We start from the raw sequence: 18,741 nt of genomic DNA on the forward strand, positions 1-18,741 counted from the left end.
GGGGTGGCCTTTCTGGGGTCCTAGTGAGCTCTCCTCCTAAAGGGACCTAGAAAAGGATGGTCTGTGGGTTAACCACAGGCTATTGCCATAGCTGATCTTGGGGCTGTGACTGATAACTCCCTGCTCCATTATCCACTCCAAATTCCATTCTCATCTCTGCTGGTCTTGATGGCTTGCCTTATTCTCCAGGCAGTCTGAGCCCCCAACGACCTCACCCTTCACCGGCTGAGCTGCGCTTGCCATTCCTAACACAGTTAGGCAACAGAGTGCCAAGAGGTGCCCACGGAGATAACCGGAGTTCCACACATATGCCTGCTCCATGTGTTTAGCAGCATTCCACCCCCGTTTGCTGGGCAGGCTCAGTATCCCTGTCTCAGTCCCCACTCAAAGCCCCCACCTTGCATATCACCCAGGATAGGGGCTAGAGCCGTGTTTCTAGGTAGCGACATAGTGTCTCCAGAACAAAGAGGTCCACGAAGTGTTGTTTCCTAGTGGATGTGATATGCAGCCCAATTTGTCTTTTCTTTAAGGAGATGTCCTAGCATACCTCTGACTCCTGGATCCCCCAAACTACTGCCAGGGGAGGTCCCCACAATCTTCACAGAGTTTATACAGCATTCTCTTGCATGACTGTGTCTTACCAAGCCTTCCAGGGGCTAGCCCCCTCTTGCTCATGCTCTCCCATCAGCACAATATCATTGATGTGGTGGATCAGTGTGGCATTCTCTGGGATGTCCACATGGTCTAGAGCTTTTCTGAATATACCATGACATAGATTGGGAGAGTTGGTATATCCTGGGGACAAAGCTAAATGAATGTTGTTCAGTCCCTGTGAATGCTGTTTCTGGTCCTTTTCCTGATTGGGTTACAGAAGAATGCATATGTCACATTCATGCCACATGTCATGTACCTGAAGCCGTATTTGTCTGCTTTAGCAAGGAGACCACGTCCAGTGTGGCAGCTGCAATCAGGGCTTGAGCTGAGCTGGCTGTAGTCATGGTCATTCTCCAGGACGCATCTGTTTTCTGCATGAACCAGACTGGCGAATTAAACAGGTATGATAGAGACTGCTGTCCCTTGCAATCCTTAAGGGTGGCGCTGATTTCTGTCTTCTCTCCAAAATGGGAGATAAGTAAATTTTATATATATATATATATATATATATATATATATATATATATAATCAATAATAACACATGATTATATAATATATAATATAATAATATATAATAATCATTAATAATATATAATATATAATTATAATATATATTACTTATATATAATTTACTTATCTCCCATACTTATATATAAGTAATATATATATAAAATTTATTTATCTCCCATTTTATATATATAATATGTATATATAATATATATTTTAAAATTAATTTTCCCCCTTTTAAAAATAGATTATTTATTGATTTGTCAGACAGAGAAAACACAAGTAGGGGGAGCAGCAGAGGGAGATCGAGAAGCAGGTTTCATGTGGGGCAGGGAACCTGACATGGGGCTTGATCCCAACCCTGAGATCATGACCTGAGCCAAAGGCAGGAGCTTAACTGACTGAGCCACCCAGGCATCCCAATTATTTTCCCCTTTCAATTCCTTTAATTTCAACAGTCTGTCAAAAAGAATCAATAAACAAACATTGAATTACATTTTGTTGGTTTTTTCAAATGTACAAACATTTGTGCAACTCTCACCCTGACCGCCCCGCCACTTTTCTGTATGCCACACGCCACCTGTGGACACAAAGCCCCAGGGCAAAGCCGGCATGGTCTACTTGGAGCCAGTAGACAGGAGAGTGATGAGGCCTGATGAAACTCTTATGGACAAAACAGAGTTCACATGGGGTTGAGGTTCATCAATATAAAGAAGGAAGCAATGATGACCAAGAGTAGGAATAGGGTGTTGTTACAGAAGATGGAAAATGTTGTAGCTTCATAATCAGCACCTTCATTCTTCCACGAGATTCTTTCATCTTTTTCCTTTCGGGACATCTTTCTGATACAAGCTTCAGAATGTTTCAAGTCAGTTCTCTGGAAACAGTAGCCTCCCTCTTCTGTGCTACTAGATGGGGATGGTGGACACAATGAAGGCTTTCCTGAGGAAAAACATGGAGGGCTTGGCTGAGAGCCAAAATCCTGGAGGAGCAGATTCTCCTCAGACTGCTGCTTGGAGCCACCTTTGGGAGCTAGGGTGGAGCCCATATTTATTTATTTTAAAAAGATTTTATTTATTTGAGAGAGAGAGAAAGCATGAGAGGGGAGAGGGTCAGAGGGAGAAGCAGACTCCCTGCAGAGCTAGGAGCTAGTGGGACTCAATCCCAGGACTCCAGGATTATGACCTGAGCCAAAGGCAGCCGCCTAACCAACTGAGCCACCCAGGCGCCCATATTTTAAACTGAAGTAGCGTTGACACAATGTTACATGAGTTTCAATATACCACACTGTGATTCCACAACTCTTGATGTCTGCTATGCTCACCACAAGCGTAGCTACCGTCTGTCACCATACACCACCACTATTACAGTACCACTGACTGTATTCTCTATGCTGTCCCTTTCATCCCCATGACTTATTCTGTAATTGGAAGCCTAGACCATCCCCTGCCCGTCACCCTTCTTGCCCTCCCTCCAACTCTTCTCCTCTCTGGCATCCACCAGTTTGTCCTGCGGTATTGTTTTTTATTTACCATCTTGCCTTAGAGGTGTGAGAGTGGGGAGAGAGGCGCAACTTCCGAAGCTTCCCCACTGTGATAGCTCTTACCACACAAAGACAACAGACCCAGTGTAGGGGCTTTCCGAATAGCCAAAATCAGTTCCAGTTACACCTTCAGGAATGGGGCCACGACCACCAGGTGGGGCCGTGGACCGGTGGAGCTTCTTAGGATGGACTCTAGCCAGGACTCCATTTTGATGGCCCAGGAGCCCATCAGTCCAGTCCACAAAGTAGTCCATGTCCACAGTGACATTTCAGGTCTCTGAATATCAGGCTTATTTCAGACTTTATGTCCTGCTGGATACTCCCCCTCCCCTAGTTCCAGTTGCCTGAGTAAATGGCTGTTAAGGCCCTTTGGGAGAAGGGCTGGTGGAATTATTACAACATGTACTTGCCGTAGGGTCCTTCCTCCTAGGGACTCATCCACATTTTCATTCAACAGATTTCAGGTCTGCAAACAATTTTAGGTGTAGGAACTGGGCAGGGGATCATGATATTTTTTTTTTTAAAGATTTTATTTATTTATTTGACAGAGATCACAAGTAGGCAGAGAGCCAGGCAGAGAGAGAGGGGGAAGCAGACTCCCCGCAGAGCAGAGAGCCTGATGCGGGGCTCTATCCCAGGATCCTGAGACCATGACCTGAGCTGAAGGCAGAGGCCTAACCCTCTGTGCCACCCAGGTGCCCCTCATCTCATCCATTTTGAAATGTGCAATTCAGTAATATTAAGCATATCCACAATGTTGTGCAGCCCAGCTCTGGAGCTTTCTCGTCTTGCCATACAGAAACTTCGTACCCATTAAACAACAACTCTCCATTTCCCTCTTCCCCCAGTCCTTGGGAACTGATGAGGGAGCAGGAGGCTGGCTGAGGACAAAGCAAAAGCTGGTGCCTTGCACCCCCCCTTCATCCACTCCCCTCCGTATGTGTAGCATTCCTCAGGCACCCCTGACTGCCATAAAATGATAAATAGTTAACTTGCTGAGATCCTTCACCCCACCGAACCTGACTTAGGTTCTGGGACTTCATCAGGAACCACCATTCTACTTTCTGTTTCTGTGAGTCTGACTACTTTAGATACCTCATATAAGTGGAATCATATAGTATTTGTTTTTTTGTGTCTGGCTTGGTTGACTTAGCATAATGTCTTCAAGTTTCCTGTGTTGGGCTCCACACCAGGTGTGATGCCTACTTAGAAAAAAAAAAACAAAATAAAAAATAAAATAAAATATCCTCAAGGTTCATTCATGTTGTAGTATATGACAGATTTCCTTCCTTTTAAAGGCTGAATACTGTTTCATTATATGTATATAGCACATTTGGTTTATTCATTCATCCTTTGATGGACACTTCAGTTACTTCCATCTCTGGCCTATTGTGAACAATGCTGCTGTAGACATGGGTGATCTCTTCAAGGTCTTGCTTTCAATTCTTTTGGGTCTATGCAAGGAGTGGGGTTGCTGGATCATGTGGTCATTCTCTTTTTATTTTTTGGAGGAACTACCGTATTGTTTTCCGTAGTGGTTGCATGATTTTACATTCTCGTCAACAGTGCCCAGAGATTTCAGTTTCTCCAGTTTCTTCTGGTTGGAAACAGTTCTCTTTATTATTTCTCCCTCCATTTTTGCTTGCAAACTGATTCCTTTTTTAGTTCCTTTCTCTTTCAATACCTTATCACTTACAGTGAAGAAAAACATACTGGTATTGTTAGCATTCTGCTTGGAAACCCTCTTAGCCACCTTCAACAAGTTTATTGGGTTCATTTTCTATTTTCCAAGTACCACAGGTGACAGTTTCATAAATGATTCCACTGCTATCTCGCACGGATGACCCTTCCTTTAAGCATCCAATAACAATTTTCTCCCTGCCTATCAAGACTAATAGTCTTCTTGCTGCCTGCCCTGCTCGCCTCTGTCTGCTCCCTGGGCCCAGTGCTAATGCCACGTGTTTTAGTTATGTTTAATTATGGTAGTATCCGACTTCCGAGTACCAATTTCTGTTTCAGTATCTACTGCTGAATGACAAACTTAGTGGCTTAACACAACACAACAATTTTTTCATTTCTCACAATCCCATGGGTTGACGAGACAGTGGATCTTGGGGTCTTGCTTGGTGTGCTACATTTAACCAGTGTGTGTGTGGAGGCTTGGAGGTTGGGATGATTCCATGTGGTTTCAGGGCCCCTTTCCCCAGGTGGCCTCACATCCTCAAGAATGCTCGCTCAAGCTCCACATATGCAACTGAATTTTAAGAAGCCCAGGCTTCTTCCATGCAGTGAGGGGGCTGCAAGCCTTTTAGGGTCCAAACTCTGGGACCTACACAATGGCACCTTCTGTTGGCCAAAGCAAGTTACAAGGCAAACCCAGATTCAAATGGTGGTTGGAGAAACAACAATGCCTCTCCAGCAGAGGAACAGTAAACTCACACTCCAAGAGAGCACGGAAGGAGGGTGATTCAGCAAGGACCATTGCGTAAGGATTTCCCACATTTATTTAAGTTAGAGCCGTCTGTTAGACACTGAAGTAGAGACCTCAGATGGGCACGTGGCTGTAAGTGCCTTGATCTCAGAGGCGGGGTGGGGTCTGGAAAGTGAATTTGGGAGGCATCTACAGAGACATGAGGAATTGTCCTGCCCACCTGGTTCTTGGTCACCATGTCCCCATGTCCATTTGGACTGTAGATTGGGACAGGGTGGGAGTAGAGTGCCGCCCACCACAGCCTGAGCTGGGGGAAGGTTGGGGGAAGGGAAACCTTCTGTTCCCGAGGTAGGTGGCTCTAAGTCCCTCTCCCCACTTGGGCAAAGAGCACTTCGCTCGCCTTCTCCTTCCTTTCCCACCCCAACACAGCCACCACACAGCGCTAGGGATGACGTTAGGACAGCTGGTCGATTGCCTTGGTTTGCCACCCTCAGAAAGGAACCCAGCAAATGGAGGACCACACTGCCCTGCTCTATCGTCTTGCCCTTGTGTCTCTCAGTCTTGCCAGGTGGGAAGACTGCACAAGCCACCTGATTCTACCACTACTGACTGTTCCTTCTCAGCCTTCATCTCAGGGACAGTAATTGGGCGTCATTGGAGTACCTCGTTAACCCAGCCTGTTCACCGTTATGTTACACTTTTCTGTGTGTCTCTGGAAGAAAGGGCTCTTCGCTCTCATTGTTTTAATATCTGGAAGAAGGAAAAGCAAGGGCGAGGCTGAATCTAGCATTTCTGAAAGAAGGAGGTGGTTTCAGAGTTATTCCAAACCAGCAGGAAAGACAGGGGAGACCACTCCAACTTGTCCAAAGCGGGAAGCAAAGAGGAAGAGGGATTAAGAGTTGGAGATGGGGGTGCAGATTCCAGTGCTACCCTCTCTTCTAGGAGTTACTCTTCTCCAAATTGTCCTTGAGAAAAAGAAAACTGGGGGCACCTGTGTGGCTCAGTGGATTAAGCGGCTGCCTTGGGCTCAGGTCACGACCTCAGGGTCCTGGGATCGAGCCCCGTATCCCCTGCATTGGGCTCTCTGCTCAGCAGGGAGCCTACTTCCCCCTCTCTCTCTGCCTGACTCTCTGGCTACTTGTGATCTCTCTCTCTGTCAAATAAATAAAATCTTAAAAAAAAAAAAAAGAAAAAAAGAAAAAGTGATGACTCTACCCTACTGATGACTTCGGAGGAACTGGGAATCTGTATTCTTTCCAACCTTAACGCAGTTTTCCGCACATTTGTTAACTCTCCAAGATCCTATTTTTAAACTGGTTCGGCTTATTTTTGCGTTCTCGCCCAGCCTGCTTCCAAGGCCGGGGTTGGGCTGGGGCTGGGGTGAGGCACTGGCTCTATCTCTCATTTCCTGAGCTGAGCTGGGTTGTACTAATTGACCTCAAGGGTCTCAGCTGTGCTAAGTTGGGTGTTTGTTAGATTTCGTTAGGCTTGTAATTAGTGCAGAAAATCTAGGTCAGAGGCAACTGGTTGGAGTGATGGTCTCAGGGGGGCGTGAATAAAGACGGGGAATAGCAAACAGGTTCCTGGTTCTGTGGGTGGGGTGAGCCAGGGACAGGGACCTGTGAGACGAGTGTCATACCCACAGACAGGCAGACACAGGGTCACGTGCAGAAAGGCGCTTAAACTCTTGGGTGCGTGAGTGTGCTGGCGTGTGTGTGTGTGTGTGTGTGTGTGTGTGTGTGTTGTGTTTGCTCCCGCCTTTACCCGGGTTTCTTTCCAACCTCTCCTTATATGGTGTGGCTTCAGAGCAGGCTGGGGATTGGCTGCTGTAGCTGGGAGATTGGGTGCTTGGAAGAAAGGAGGAAGAGAAACGAACGGGCAGGGGCTGGGAGTGAGAAGGGGAGGGGGCTGGAGCCGAGCTTCGAGGGAGGTGGAATAGGGCTGGGTCGGCATGCCTATGAGGTGTAGAAAAGGGAGAGATTCGGCGGGGACTGGTTTTGGGGAGAATAAGGTAGAATATACTGTTGACAGAAGGGCTGGGAGCAGGGGTCAGCGTTCCAGGCTCAGCACCGCATGCTTTCCAAAGGTGGGAGCAGGAGTTCATGAAACTTGTGGGGTTCTTGCCTTTTCTTCTCACCCTAAACAGCCTACAGCTCTGTGAGACAGCATGCACAGGAACCCATCAGTTCTTCAGGTCAGCACCTGAGACATTATCATCCTGTTCCCCAAACCCCTACTTCACAAGTGAGTGCGGAAGAACAGACCAAGTGGAGGAAAAGGTCCCTGAACTAGGAAATGGCACTGAGTTCTTCACCTGTCTCCACTCCCTACCCTGCTTCAACTCTGTGTCCTGGATTTCCTCATCTCCCCATCCTAGAGCCTCCCAAAAGATTCTCCTTTTTCCAGTTCCTTTGTGTAAGAAAAGAATATAGCACAATTGATGGAAGAGGGCAGGGGAGGAGGGAAAACTACACATCCCGAAGCAGGTCTCCCCGTAACTGTGTGATGAGCAAGTTGGCTCACAGCACCCTGCTCGATCTACCCGTTTACTCCAGAACCCTGCAACTGGGAGGGAGTGGAGGCAATATAGGAGGTGAAGGATGGGGCTGATAGAATGCGGAGAGAGAGGTCTGGGAGAGGGGAAGCTGGGCTCCCGGTGCTCTTGTCCTCCCTGGTCCTCCCGTCGGCCCAGCTTCAGGGTCCCAATGGGAAGGCTGGCTTGGTGCTCATCTCCCAGCTCTGGAAGACAGGAGAGTTGGGGCTCGCCCTCTCTATCTCCAACCTTAGAACTGTGCCTGGTCCTGTCTCTCCTTGAAGAAGGGGCATGGCCGCTGCCTGGAGGGTGGACTCAGCTGGCTCCCAGACTAGGACAAAGTGGCAGTGATCAACCCCAGGCCCTAGGTCTCCTAGTCCTTGCTGTCCCCAGCCTACCGCGTCGTTTCCCTGAGCACAGCTACCACGGGGGCCGGTGGGCATGTGGCCCATGTGGCCCGTGTTTAGTGCTAGCGGTTACTTACCGGCCAGATGGCCGGCACTTTCCTATGTCCTCTTTGCTTGCTGGTCAAGAACTCTCCATTTTGCAGATGAGAAAACTGACACTCAGACAGCTGGTGCCTTGCCTGGGACCTCATGGCAAAAAAAGCCAGACTCTGAACCCAAATCTGCTTGGTTCCAAAGCTGGGCTCGTTTTGGTCCCCTGTGACTTGGTTCTGGTGCCTGGATCTTAGTCTCTGGGAGGCCTGATCTTTCTTTTCTGCTCCCCTCACCTGTCATTCTCCTCCCAGCGCCTCCCTGTGTCCTCTACCTCCTCTGGCAGCCACAGGGAATTGACTCATGGGGCTGCACATGTCCTTCTCACTTTGGTCTTTTTCATTATGTGGGAGCAACCAGGAAGAAAAAGAAGAGGGAGGGTGCTGGTAAAATACAATGTATACAAAGATAGGGACTTCTCCAAGGAAATATTTTAACCTTGATTTTCATGATTTGTCGACGGGTGGGTCTCCTGACCGTGTGACTTTAGGAGAGAGAGGCCTGTCTGGAGGATGGCAAATCTGCAGACCCAGACTTCCTGCAACCTCAGGAGACCCTGGGGATGACATTTAGGTGGCTTTCACTCAAATTGGATACATATTCATTGGGGAAGAGGAATATGTCTAAATTTGTTTAAAGAGCCACAGCTAGATCTAGGGAAAAATCTTCAGGATTGCATGGTGCAAGAATCTCTCTTCCATAGAGACCGTTGAACTTGGGAGACCTCTCTCATCTTGCTTACTTGGGATGTGGAAGCAACATTAGAGCAGAAGAATGGGAATTGAAGGGTCTGCACTTCACCCAGAGGATTTTCCTTTTCTCCCTCCTACTGTGTCTTCCTGAACGTCACATCAGGGCCGTCTCAGTGCCAGTGCCAACAGGCAGTCTGTCCCAAAGTTGTCCCCTACGTCCCCTCTTACCACAAGAGAAGAGCTAGGTCCTGGCTCTTGGAGGCAAGAGAAGATCTAGGGGAGAGGGCCAGGGGCTAGCAAGGGCTGCGTACACTTCCAAGTGGTTTCTAACCCCTTTTGCTGATTCGTGAGCCTGTTCCCTTCTTGTCAAACCCCACTCAGCTCTTGCCTTCACAACTCTTCTCTGGCCCCTGTCACTGTTGTTAACCTGATCTAAGGAACTGCAGAGGGAAGCAGCAAACTAAACAGAATGAGCGTGTGAGCTCTCGTGTTGACAAGAATGCAAGGGAGCCTGGCCAGGAGGGTGGTGGCGTGAGTGCAGAGCTGTTTTGCTGAAGTCGGGGCCTGATGAGTGTTGGGAAAGAGGTTTGAGGAAGGAGAGGGAGAGGCTACAGGAAACCCTAGCTTGGCCAAAAGAGGAACCTGGGCACACGTTTGGTTTTCCCCTCAATCCTGCCCAGCTTGCATTGCAAATCAGTTTCGTTCTTAGTGTCCTTCTTCTGTGGGGTCAGTTGCCCCTAGTTCCCCTGCACTGGGCACCCCCTCATGGAAGGACCACACCATTCCAACTGTCCAACACTGGATCTTTGAGTTGGTGTTGGGAAATGACGACACCAGGCAGACAAGATATCCAAGCTGCTTGGTCTCAGATGATATGAACAAGAAGCTGGTGTGTCTGGTGGGGGGGTGGGGTCCCACAAATCCTACTCAGGGGCTGGGACAGGTGTCACTTCTGTGTGTGCAGTTGGCAATGGCTTCCACATCCCCAGGGCTAGAGCTGGAGAGCTGAAATTTCACCCTCGGATTGACAACCTGGAATGAGACACAAGAGAAAAAGCCTCCCCTGCCGAACTCAGCTTATACATGTCCTTGGGAGCAGCAGAACGTTCCCTGCTGTGTCTCAGAGGGGTGGTGTGTGTAAATGGCCAGACTATGCCTTTATTCCACCCCCTCCCTCTTCATCCAGGTAAAAGCTTCTTAATACTAATGCAGGGGTCACCTCCTCAAATCTGAGGCAACTGAGGTGTCAGAGAAAACAGCCGTGGGTAAGGAAGGAAACGAGGGTGGCGGGAAGGTTGGGCAGCAGCAAGAGCAACGAGTTTTGTGTGTTTTTTTCCCTTTTTTTGACTGAGGTAAATAAAAAAGTTTTATCCTGCAACACTTGGAGATAAGAGTCTGTGTACCCCACGCCCCCAAGTCCCAGCCGCTGACCCCTTCCTTCACATCAGGCTCTTCCGGTACTGACTGTGCTGAGGGGCGGGTCTGAGGTGGGAGTCGGGGGTCTGCAGGTCCATCTGTCTGTACAGGTCCCTCAGCTCCCTGACTTCCTGTAGCACCCGCTTCGCCTGGCTCCAGTTCGACGATGCCTCTCCCAGCAGCCGCTCTGTCTCCAGCAGCAGCTGCTCCGACTCGGAATCCGGAGACCGAGGGGGGTCCTTGGCCTTTCGCTTCCCGTCGCCCAGTCCCTGAACCTCTGCCAGCAGCTCCTGAGTCTTCTCCAGTTTCCTCGCTACCAGGTCCTGGATCCGGGACAGCTGGCCCGGGTGTGGGGGAAGGAGAGATGGGGGGTCTTCGGGCCGCAACTGGAGAGTGCGGGCTGGGGCAGGGTCCCGCTGGGACAGGATCTCCTCCAGGGAGGCACAGCGGCCTTTCTCTGTGGTGGTCAACTTCTTTGGGGCCTGTGGGGTGTATGTGGCCCCTTTGTCTGGCTTTTCCCAAGATCGGGGAAGGCCGCTGGCTCGGTCCGAGGAAGGCTGGATACGGTCTGAGTCTGCTCTCCGCCGGCCGCCTGCCAGCTGGGCCACGGACTTGTCCAGGTCCACCCGGAAGCTCTCGGCACAAGAGTTTGGCTCCTCAGGGGAGGGGTCTTCCTCCTGGATCAGGTCCAAGGTCAGCATCCCGTCTGAGGTAGAGGTGGAAGCCTAGAGAGAGAGGGAGAAGGGAGGCATGAAGGGGGGGGGGGGGGGGACAGCCATCAGGAGGCAGTTCAGGAGGGACTGTCTGAAAGACAGAGGCAAACTGGTCCTTTTCCTCCTCAAGGTGCCTTCCCTAAATGAGAAGCACCCCATCCTGATGGAGCCCTTGGACTTTCTTACTGTTTCTTATTCCTTTGATAGTGATCGGAACTTCTCATTTTCCTGTGATTTACAGGAACTTCTGCCCGTTTCCCATATTCTTCGTTTTACTATAAACTTCCCAGAGAGCACCATTTCCCCTCTGTCTTGCGGACTCTACACATCAAACTGGGTTAGACACACAAGGGAGGGTCCGCACACATACACTGTCCTTTTCCATCTGTGTCCTCGAACCGCCTCTGCCCTTTAAAGCTCAGCACCCCCTGCCTTCAAGTCCAACTTGTTCTAGTTCCAGAATACTATAGTAAAAAATAATGCAGGCATTATTCAGCACCTCATGTATACTGATATATGTGTTGTTTTAATCATTCATTCCTCCTAGCAGCCCCTCGGGGTAGGCACAGTGACTGCCCCCCTATCCTGCTGAAGACTGGTGGCTTCAGGGAGTCACACAGAGAGAGTAAATCACAAACCTAGGTTCCCACCTGGTTCTTTCTAGTACCCCCGACTGCCTCTCTCCCTAGAGACTGAGAGCTAGGATAGTGACAGGAAGCAGCACTCTGCAAGTTCCAGGCATTCACGGTGAGCCTCGAGGTGACTACATGACCCAGTGCCGCTCCCTGTCAGGCAGGCTGCCACGGTCTCATAGCTTCTCCTCCATGGTACAGCGTTCACCTCTTCTGTGTTCACTTTCCTTGAGGTAGATCCCATTTTCCACAAAGAACGATCAGTTTATTGAGGGCAAGGGCTTTAGAACTCATAGTAGATGCTAACTAAGTATTTTTGATTTGGAGGAATCAGGCAGGGGGACGGGGTGAAGGGACTCCCCTGGTCTTTGACCTTGGTACCATGGATGCCTCCGGTGGGCTGGACAGTCTTGTCTGAGACGGACCGACACGGAGTCGGCCCTTCAACGAGTTTTTATTTTCTTACAGTCTTACGTACCACGGCCATCAGGTGTCCCCGAGTCGGGGGGCGGCGGGAGTGTTGGATTTTTGCCCTGTCTCGAGTGGGGTGGGCGAGATAGCTGTCCTCCTCAACGGTGACCTGAGGAAATGCATTGTGAGTCATGGGTGCTCTTCAGAGACTGTCCTACCCCTGCAGCCCCTGTGGCCTGAACATGCCTGGACCAGGAAGTGAACCCATCCCATTAACTGCTTCTGAGAAAATCCAAGGGCAAGGTCTCTACTGTATGTGTGGGGGCTCCAGGGCTGGCCCCTGGCCTCAAAAAGCACGGCAAGAGGAGTTGGCAGAGAGACTCAGAAGGTGGGAGAATGGGGTTTGCAGAGGGAGCTAAAGAAGTCTAGCCCTGGGGGCTAGCAAGTTAAGAGTGGTCCACCCCAAAAGCAGACCCTTTAAGTGAGTCACGGTCATTGCCTCTGCCCTGGTGTTCCTCCCCTCCAGATGAGGCCCCCTGACCTCATCCAAGATGCGGTTCTTGGCTCGCGTGATGGCTGAGTTGAGGGCACTGATCCAGGATTCTTTCTCTTCTGGACTCACGGCCAGGAAGATCAGGTTGGGAGCCTGTGAGGAGAAGATTCTTGGTTCAGCCCGCGTTTTAGGGTTGGTGCCTCACTATGACAGTGAAGAAATCAGGAAATAGACCCAGTTCCTAGGAGAGAGATTCTGCTTCCGTTGTCATCCCTAACCTAAGGAAACCAGCCTCTATTCCTAAAATAAGCCACAGCTTAGAGGTGGTTTTAGAAATGACCAAGAGCTAGGAAGGATAATGGATATTAACATGTCATTAGAGATAATTATAAGACGTTTGATAAATAATAAAGGACAGATCTTTAGTTTAGTAGATCTTTAAATGCTTGAGTAAATAGAAAGTTACAGGAACTTCCGTGAGTCCCCTCAGACAGAGAAAGTCAATTCAGAACTTCATCTATCAGGGTACAGGGAAAACTGATTTTCTTCCAAGGGATGTCTGATGTTCATGTGCGTGTTGTGTGTGAGAGAGAGACAGAGAGACAAAGAGAGAGAGAGAGATGATTTCTTTGGTTGGACAATTCAAAGGCTGGCTTGCCTGGAGAATGTGAAACGGCCATGATATTCTCGGGTTAAGTAACAAAATCTGGCAGGAGGGCAATCCCAGGGCCTCTGAGCCGAGAGTGGCAGGAGAGAACCTGAAGGGCTGAGGTGTTCTGCGTTCCCTCAGGGCCCAGGAGGCAGGTGCGACATACCGTATTGCCGGGCTGTTTGGAGTGGGCAAGAGTAAACTTGCTATGGTTTTTCTTGCTCCTGCTCTTGGATTTCCGGAGCTCTTCACACTTCTCGTAGTCGCTCAGATCAAACACCTCTTGAATATTTTTCTCATCTTTTACCTGGGGGAGAGTCAGAGGGGAGGTGTTGAGGATACAACGACCTCATGCCTTTCCTCGGACTGTTCATTTAGACCAGTCCTGGGAAGCAGGATAACCTAATTGGGGGGGCGGGGCAGGGTAGGAGAGCTGTCTGACCCAAGGCCCACACAGGTCCAACAGTGGTCACGGTCCTGGCGGAGCCCTCAAGCCCTGACTCTTCAGGTGGGTTTCCATGCAAACCCCTTAGCTCCACTTTCTTCAGCTAAGCTGTTTCCAGAGCCCCAGGATGTCTCTCTTCACTCTGTCTCCCATTATGTCCTTCAAAAGACATGGCTTACGTAGAGGCTAACAGGTTAATCCTACCATCCTGAAGAAACCAAGACCGGGATGGCTGTTGATCGCTCCAAGGGAGAAGATAAAAGCAGGGTCAGCATCACGGGGTGTCTCGAGGCAAAGGCTACATCTGGTCTCCCCCATCTTATTAAACGTTTACATTGTCGCTTTTTTTTTTTTTTTTTTAAGATTTTATTATTTTTTAAAGTAATCTCTATACCCAACCTGGGGCTCAAACTCAGAACCCCAAGATCATAAGGCGCACACTCCCCTGACTAAGTCAGCCAGGTTTTCTTCCCTGACCTGACTCCTTCCTCAAATACATACTATTCTAAAGAGTCATCAACCTCCTTCATTTCAGAAGCTTCAGAGCCATAGAAACAACAGACCCCTGTGTTATTTGTTCACACAAGCCAAAAAATACACCTGCAGTTTGCCCTCCGAGCTACTGAGAAAACTTGCAGGCATCAAGAGCCGTTTAAGTCATCCACCTCTCTCTGGACAAAGATGCACTCAGGTTGTCCCCGGAGGAGGAAATTTCAGACTTGTATTCTGCTCCTTCTTTCCATGGTTCCAGTTTGAGAGCCTAAGCATCTTCCTGCCAGGAAGTTCTCTATGTCTACACGGAGCCCTCCCTGCTTATGGCGCCTCTCTGGCACCCCTCCCACCTTTAGCCAGCATTTGCCCTTTACTCTCTCGCCCAATGTCTTCAACAGAGACCACACTTCTCTCTACATCCTCTGACCCCACCAGCCTCTGCGGAGAACCACAAAGCAAATGCCAACGTCTGTCTGAAATCTCTCTGTCGTTTCTCCTCTCTGCTAAGGTGTTCCCCGAAGTCCTGTGTCTCTGAAGCTGTGGCTTATGGACTATTCTGGCTTGCAAGAGGAGAGGGACTTAGTCACCGTCTCAGACCAGCAGACTGGGATTGGAAAGTGCTTTCACCCTCTGCCTTTTGAGCCTGGGAATGAGCTGTTTTTGATTTCCTGGGATGAGAGATGAAAAGCACCAGTGCTTGTCCCGCTAAGCAAACTGGGGCGCCTGGGTGGCTCACTGGGTTAAGGTCCTGGGATCGAGGCCTGCATAGGGCTCTCTGCTCAGCAGGGAGCCTGCTCCCCCCTCTCTCTCTGCCTGCCTCTCTGCCTACTTGCCATCTCTGTCAAATAAATAAACTAAATCCTTAAAAAAAAAAATAAGACTAAACAAACAGATAAAAGCAGTTTCATACCTCTCCTGGAAGAGACCTACCGCCCCCCACCAGCTGCGCGCAGGCAGAGGAATTTCATCTACTCTCCTAGTTCTCAGCAGCCTTGAAGGGGGGGGGAGTGATTCTCTCTTCCACTCCCCAGCCAGTCTCTGGTCTTGCCCCTGCCTGTCCTTGGGACTTGGACTTGCCATTGGGGCCAGGGGGCTGACACAGAGGAGGAGGGCTCATCCTATAGCCTCTCTGGGGTCAATGACAGCTATACCTCGGCCTGGCGAGCTTCCTCCACGGCTTTCCCCTTTCCAGGGCTCCCCAGCTTTGGGCTGGTAAATGACCCAGAGGCCCAGGAGGATTGTGGATGGCAGTGGAGAAGATGTCAACAAGGGGTGCCGGAGAACAATTCCCAGAAACGCGGGGCAGGGAGGGAGGATGATGCCTCAGAGCAGCAGCCGGAACTCTTAGAGAGGAAAGTGCTGGGTGTGTGTATGGAGCCACGGGACAGAGTTACTTGTTTTGTTTTCCTTACAGGAAGGGAAGGGAGAAGGGAAGGGAAATATTCTGCCCTGGACACAGCTGACGAGGAACCCCAGGAAGGAGACAGTGACAGAGTTAGGCCCTGATAGGGCAGCAGTAGGAGAAGGGACAAGACAAACAGCAGGACAAGGAGATTACTGCTCCCACCGAAGATGGACAACTCTGAGACCCTTATCCTTTCCTCTACCAAACTCCCTAAGTCTCATTTACTGATCTTCCAAAGTTAACCCTTCCTTTCCCCTGGGCCCACAGAAAGGGATTTTCCCTTGCCAAAAAAGATACCCTGAACCCAGTTTCCTCTAGCAGGAGATCTCCCCAAGATCTAGTTTCTGTTCCTAAACATCAACCCCATGATCATAAGATGCCCTTTGACTGAGGAAAGTGATTTATAACAACCATACAGAAGGATTTCTTTGATGGGGGTGGTAGTGGGAGACCCTGCCTTTATGAGAAGTAACAAATAAGACTGTTGAAATTTCGAGGGGACAGAGTTAGGAATATTCTTGTGTTAACACCTAAATTGCAATCATTACACTTCGCATTTAAAAAGAAATCTTGAATCTTAATAGATTCTGCTCTGGAGCTTGTGGGAAGTGGACAGAATAGAGCCTAGAGTCCTCTGTCTGCTTCACCCTAAGTTCAGGCCCACCGTGGTATGGAAATGGGCTCCCAAGAAGAGGAGTAATGGTAGGTGTGTTCCCACTTCTTCTTCTTCCTCGGCAGGGGGCAATGGGCCCCATGATGGATCAGATGTTCCTGACTCACAGGACACCAAGCCTCGGAGGCTGAGGTCATTCCCTCCTTCCCCCGTCTCTGCACTCCTTCCTCCACAAACAGGGAGCAAGCATGCTCTTTTGCTTCTAGACTCTGTTCTTCAGACAAACACAAACAAGAAAAGAGGTCTTGTTCCTTCTCCCCTTTCACTGTTCTCATGGTTCCCCTTTGACGTGTGGGAAGTTCTCCCTGATTGCTCACCAGAGTTTCCTGCCATTATGAAGTTCGGGGAAGACAGGAGATACGCGTTGACACTTGCTCGTTATTATTTTTTAAACTGGAAAGCCAGCAAATTGTGGAAAGACCTTCTATAGGATTTGGGATGGGGTGGAAGTGGCCATTAAAAAGAAATCCTACTATCAAAGCCTTCTCTCACCGCCCTCCATCAGCAAGTTCCCAGCCTAGCCTAAACTGTCAGGTCGGAACACCCAGAAGAGGGATCGCTTGGGCCTGGGCACAGCTCGGCTTTCCCCTACTCGGCTAGGTACACGTTGTGTTCAGATGAATACTTTTTCTCTAGGAGTGCGCATGTGTCTGTTTCAATACCATAAAAGGACTTATTTACCTAAATATAGTCTACTGCAGAAAGCAGAAGAGGTTAGAAATCAGGGTGGACTTCCCAGTAAGGCCCAGGGCCGGGTGGAGTGGGTTGGGTGGGACACAGGATTGGGGGAGGAAGGGCCACCCAACCAGGGGAGCACAGCACAGTCTCCTAGTCTAATGCAGGCAGTCTCAGAAGTAGGGATGGGAATGACTTCCAACTCCTGGAGGGCAATGTCAGTTTCTCAGGTGTTACTGATCTCAAGAAATAGAGATAAAAGGGACAAGAGTGTGGATTCAGTGATCTGGGCTCAGGTTCTGAATGTGGACTATGGTTTTCATTTTAACTACCCAGGGACAGACAGGGGTTCCTGACTCCATTTGTCTGCTTTCTGATACAAATGGGAGGAACTTAGGAAGAGCATGGAGAATGAGTTTCCTGATGCTTTTTTTTTTTTTTTTTAATGGAGTGGGAAGCACACTGGTTAGGAATGTTGGCTTCAACAGAAATAACTACCCCTCACAGATACTCTGCCTGAGGTCATATGAGACTGACCCAGGATTGCGCACGTGTTCTCTGTGACTGGGGCAGCTGCCCTTGTGATGCGACCTGCATATGCCTTTTCAGCAGACAGGGCAAAGGAAAAAAAAAAAAAAATCCCACCTTCAGCTAGCTGCTAGGAAAGAGTAGGGGGCAGCAGGGGACACTTAGAACTTTTGGGACACCTTGGGAGGGAGGTTATCGTCCTTGTCCGAAAGGTGTTTGCAAAGCAAAATCATTAAGTTAAGATGCACGCTCAACTTTCAAATTCTTACTCAGGGCTTCTGGAGAAGGGGTAACCTTTTTATGCAGATCTGTCAGGGGTAGAGACCAACCGAACTGCTGAACTTGTTTCTGGAACAAAATAGGGGGCGACGCAAGGAGGAGACAGAGGTAGGGGAGTCCCCTGTCGGGGGACAAAACGGGGGAATATGAGGAAACGGGGACAGAGGAGGCAAAGGGCACCTACCTCCTTGTCAGAGACGTACAGCTGGTCCCCCTTCAGCACCACATAACGGTTTTTCCAGATCTCCCTGAAAATCCCTTTCCCGCAGAATTTCCGGACCCAGCCGACCTTCTCAGGCGGTGCGGACGGATGGTTGCCATCCTGAAGCCCCTGGCCCAGGGCAAGAGCAGAACCTTCCGGTTAGGTGGCTGTCGCCTTCTCCCCGTCTCACTCTGGCCCTCACGACACCCCTCGCTCCCCTGTCCCCGGCTTTCCCGTGACCGTCCCCCCAAGCCCCCTGAGGCTGGACTCAGGGCGCCCCGCGTTCGCTCCCCACTTCTCGGAAGGTTTTCACTCTGGGCAACTCTCCCTCCCCCCCAACACGCCCCGCCGCCCTCCCGCTTCCCCCACATAAACAACTCCAAGTGCGAGAGGAGGGGGCGCCGGGGCCCGGCCTGGGCGGAGGGTGGCCTCCGGCTGGCCGCCAGGTCCCCCGCCCCCTCCCGCAGCCTCGGTCCCCGCGGCGCCGGGAAGAACGGCATTTTATTTTATTTCTCATTGTCTCGGGGCCGCAGCCGCGCGTACGCAGGCAGCGGCCGGGCCCAGGGAAGGGGGTGCGGGGGGCGGGCGCAAAGTGAGCCAAGTCCAAGCCCCCGACCCAAGTCCGCACACAAAAGCCCCCCGGCGCGGCGCCGGAGCCGCGGGGCCGGGGTCCTGGGAGCGGCGGTCGGCGGGCGCACTCACCCTCTTGGCGGAATTGTTCTTCTTCATCATTCCGGGTGGGCGCGGGCGCCGGGGGAAGGGGCCGGCTGGCGGAGCTGCCCCCCGCCGCCGCCGCCGCCGCCGCTCCTCCCTCCCTCTCCCGGACTCTCCCCTTCTTTGTAGCTCCGGTTACACTAAAGGCCGGCCTCC

The 18,741-nt window shown here is 50.4% G+C and overlaps 1 protein-coding gene and 1 pseudogene across 1 annotated transcript; both read right to left on the reverse strand.

Moving 5' to 3' along the window:
* Positions 1-1,450: 1,450 nt before the first annotated feature.
* Positions 1,451-10,028, reverse strand: LOC131810335 (translocon-associated protein subunit gamma-like; annotated as a pseudogene).
* A 149-nt stretch (positions 10,029-10,177) lies between these two features.
* PLEKHO1 (pleckstrin homology domain containing O1) lies at positions 10,178-18,704 on the reverse strand. The gene is made up of 6 exons (XM_059138136.1): positions 18,574-18,704; positions 17,854-18,000; positions 13,339-13,479; positions 12,572-12,676; positions 12,098-12,199; positions 10,178-10,999 (listed from the first exon to the last, which is right to left on the reverse strand). Exons 1-6 carry the CDS (start codon positions 18,601-18,603, stop codon positions 10,298-10,300), a joined length of 1,227 nt encoding a protein of 408 aa, XP_058994119.1. The 5' UTR covers positions 18,604-18,704; the 3' UTR covers positions 10,178-10,297.
* Between the last annotated feature and the right edge of the window lie 37 nt (positions 18,705-18,741).

Source organism: Mustela lutreola, chromosome 10 (assembly GCF_030435805.1).
Source record: "Mustela lutreola isolate mMusLut2 chromosome 10, mMusLut2.pri, whole genome shotgun sequence".
NCBI lineage: Eukaryota > Metazoa > Chordata > Mammalia > Carnivora > Mustelidae > Mustela > Mustela lutreola.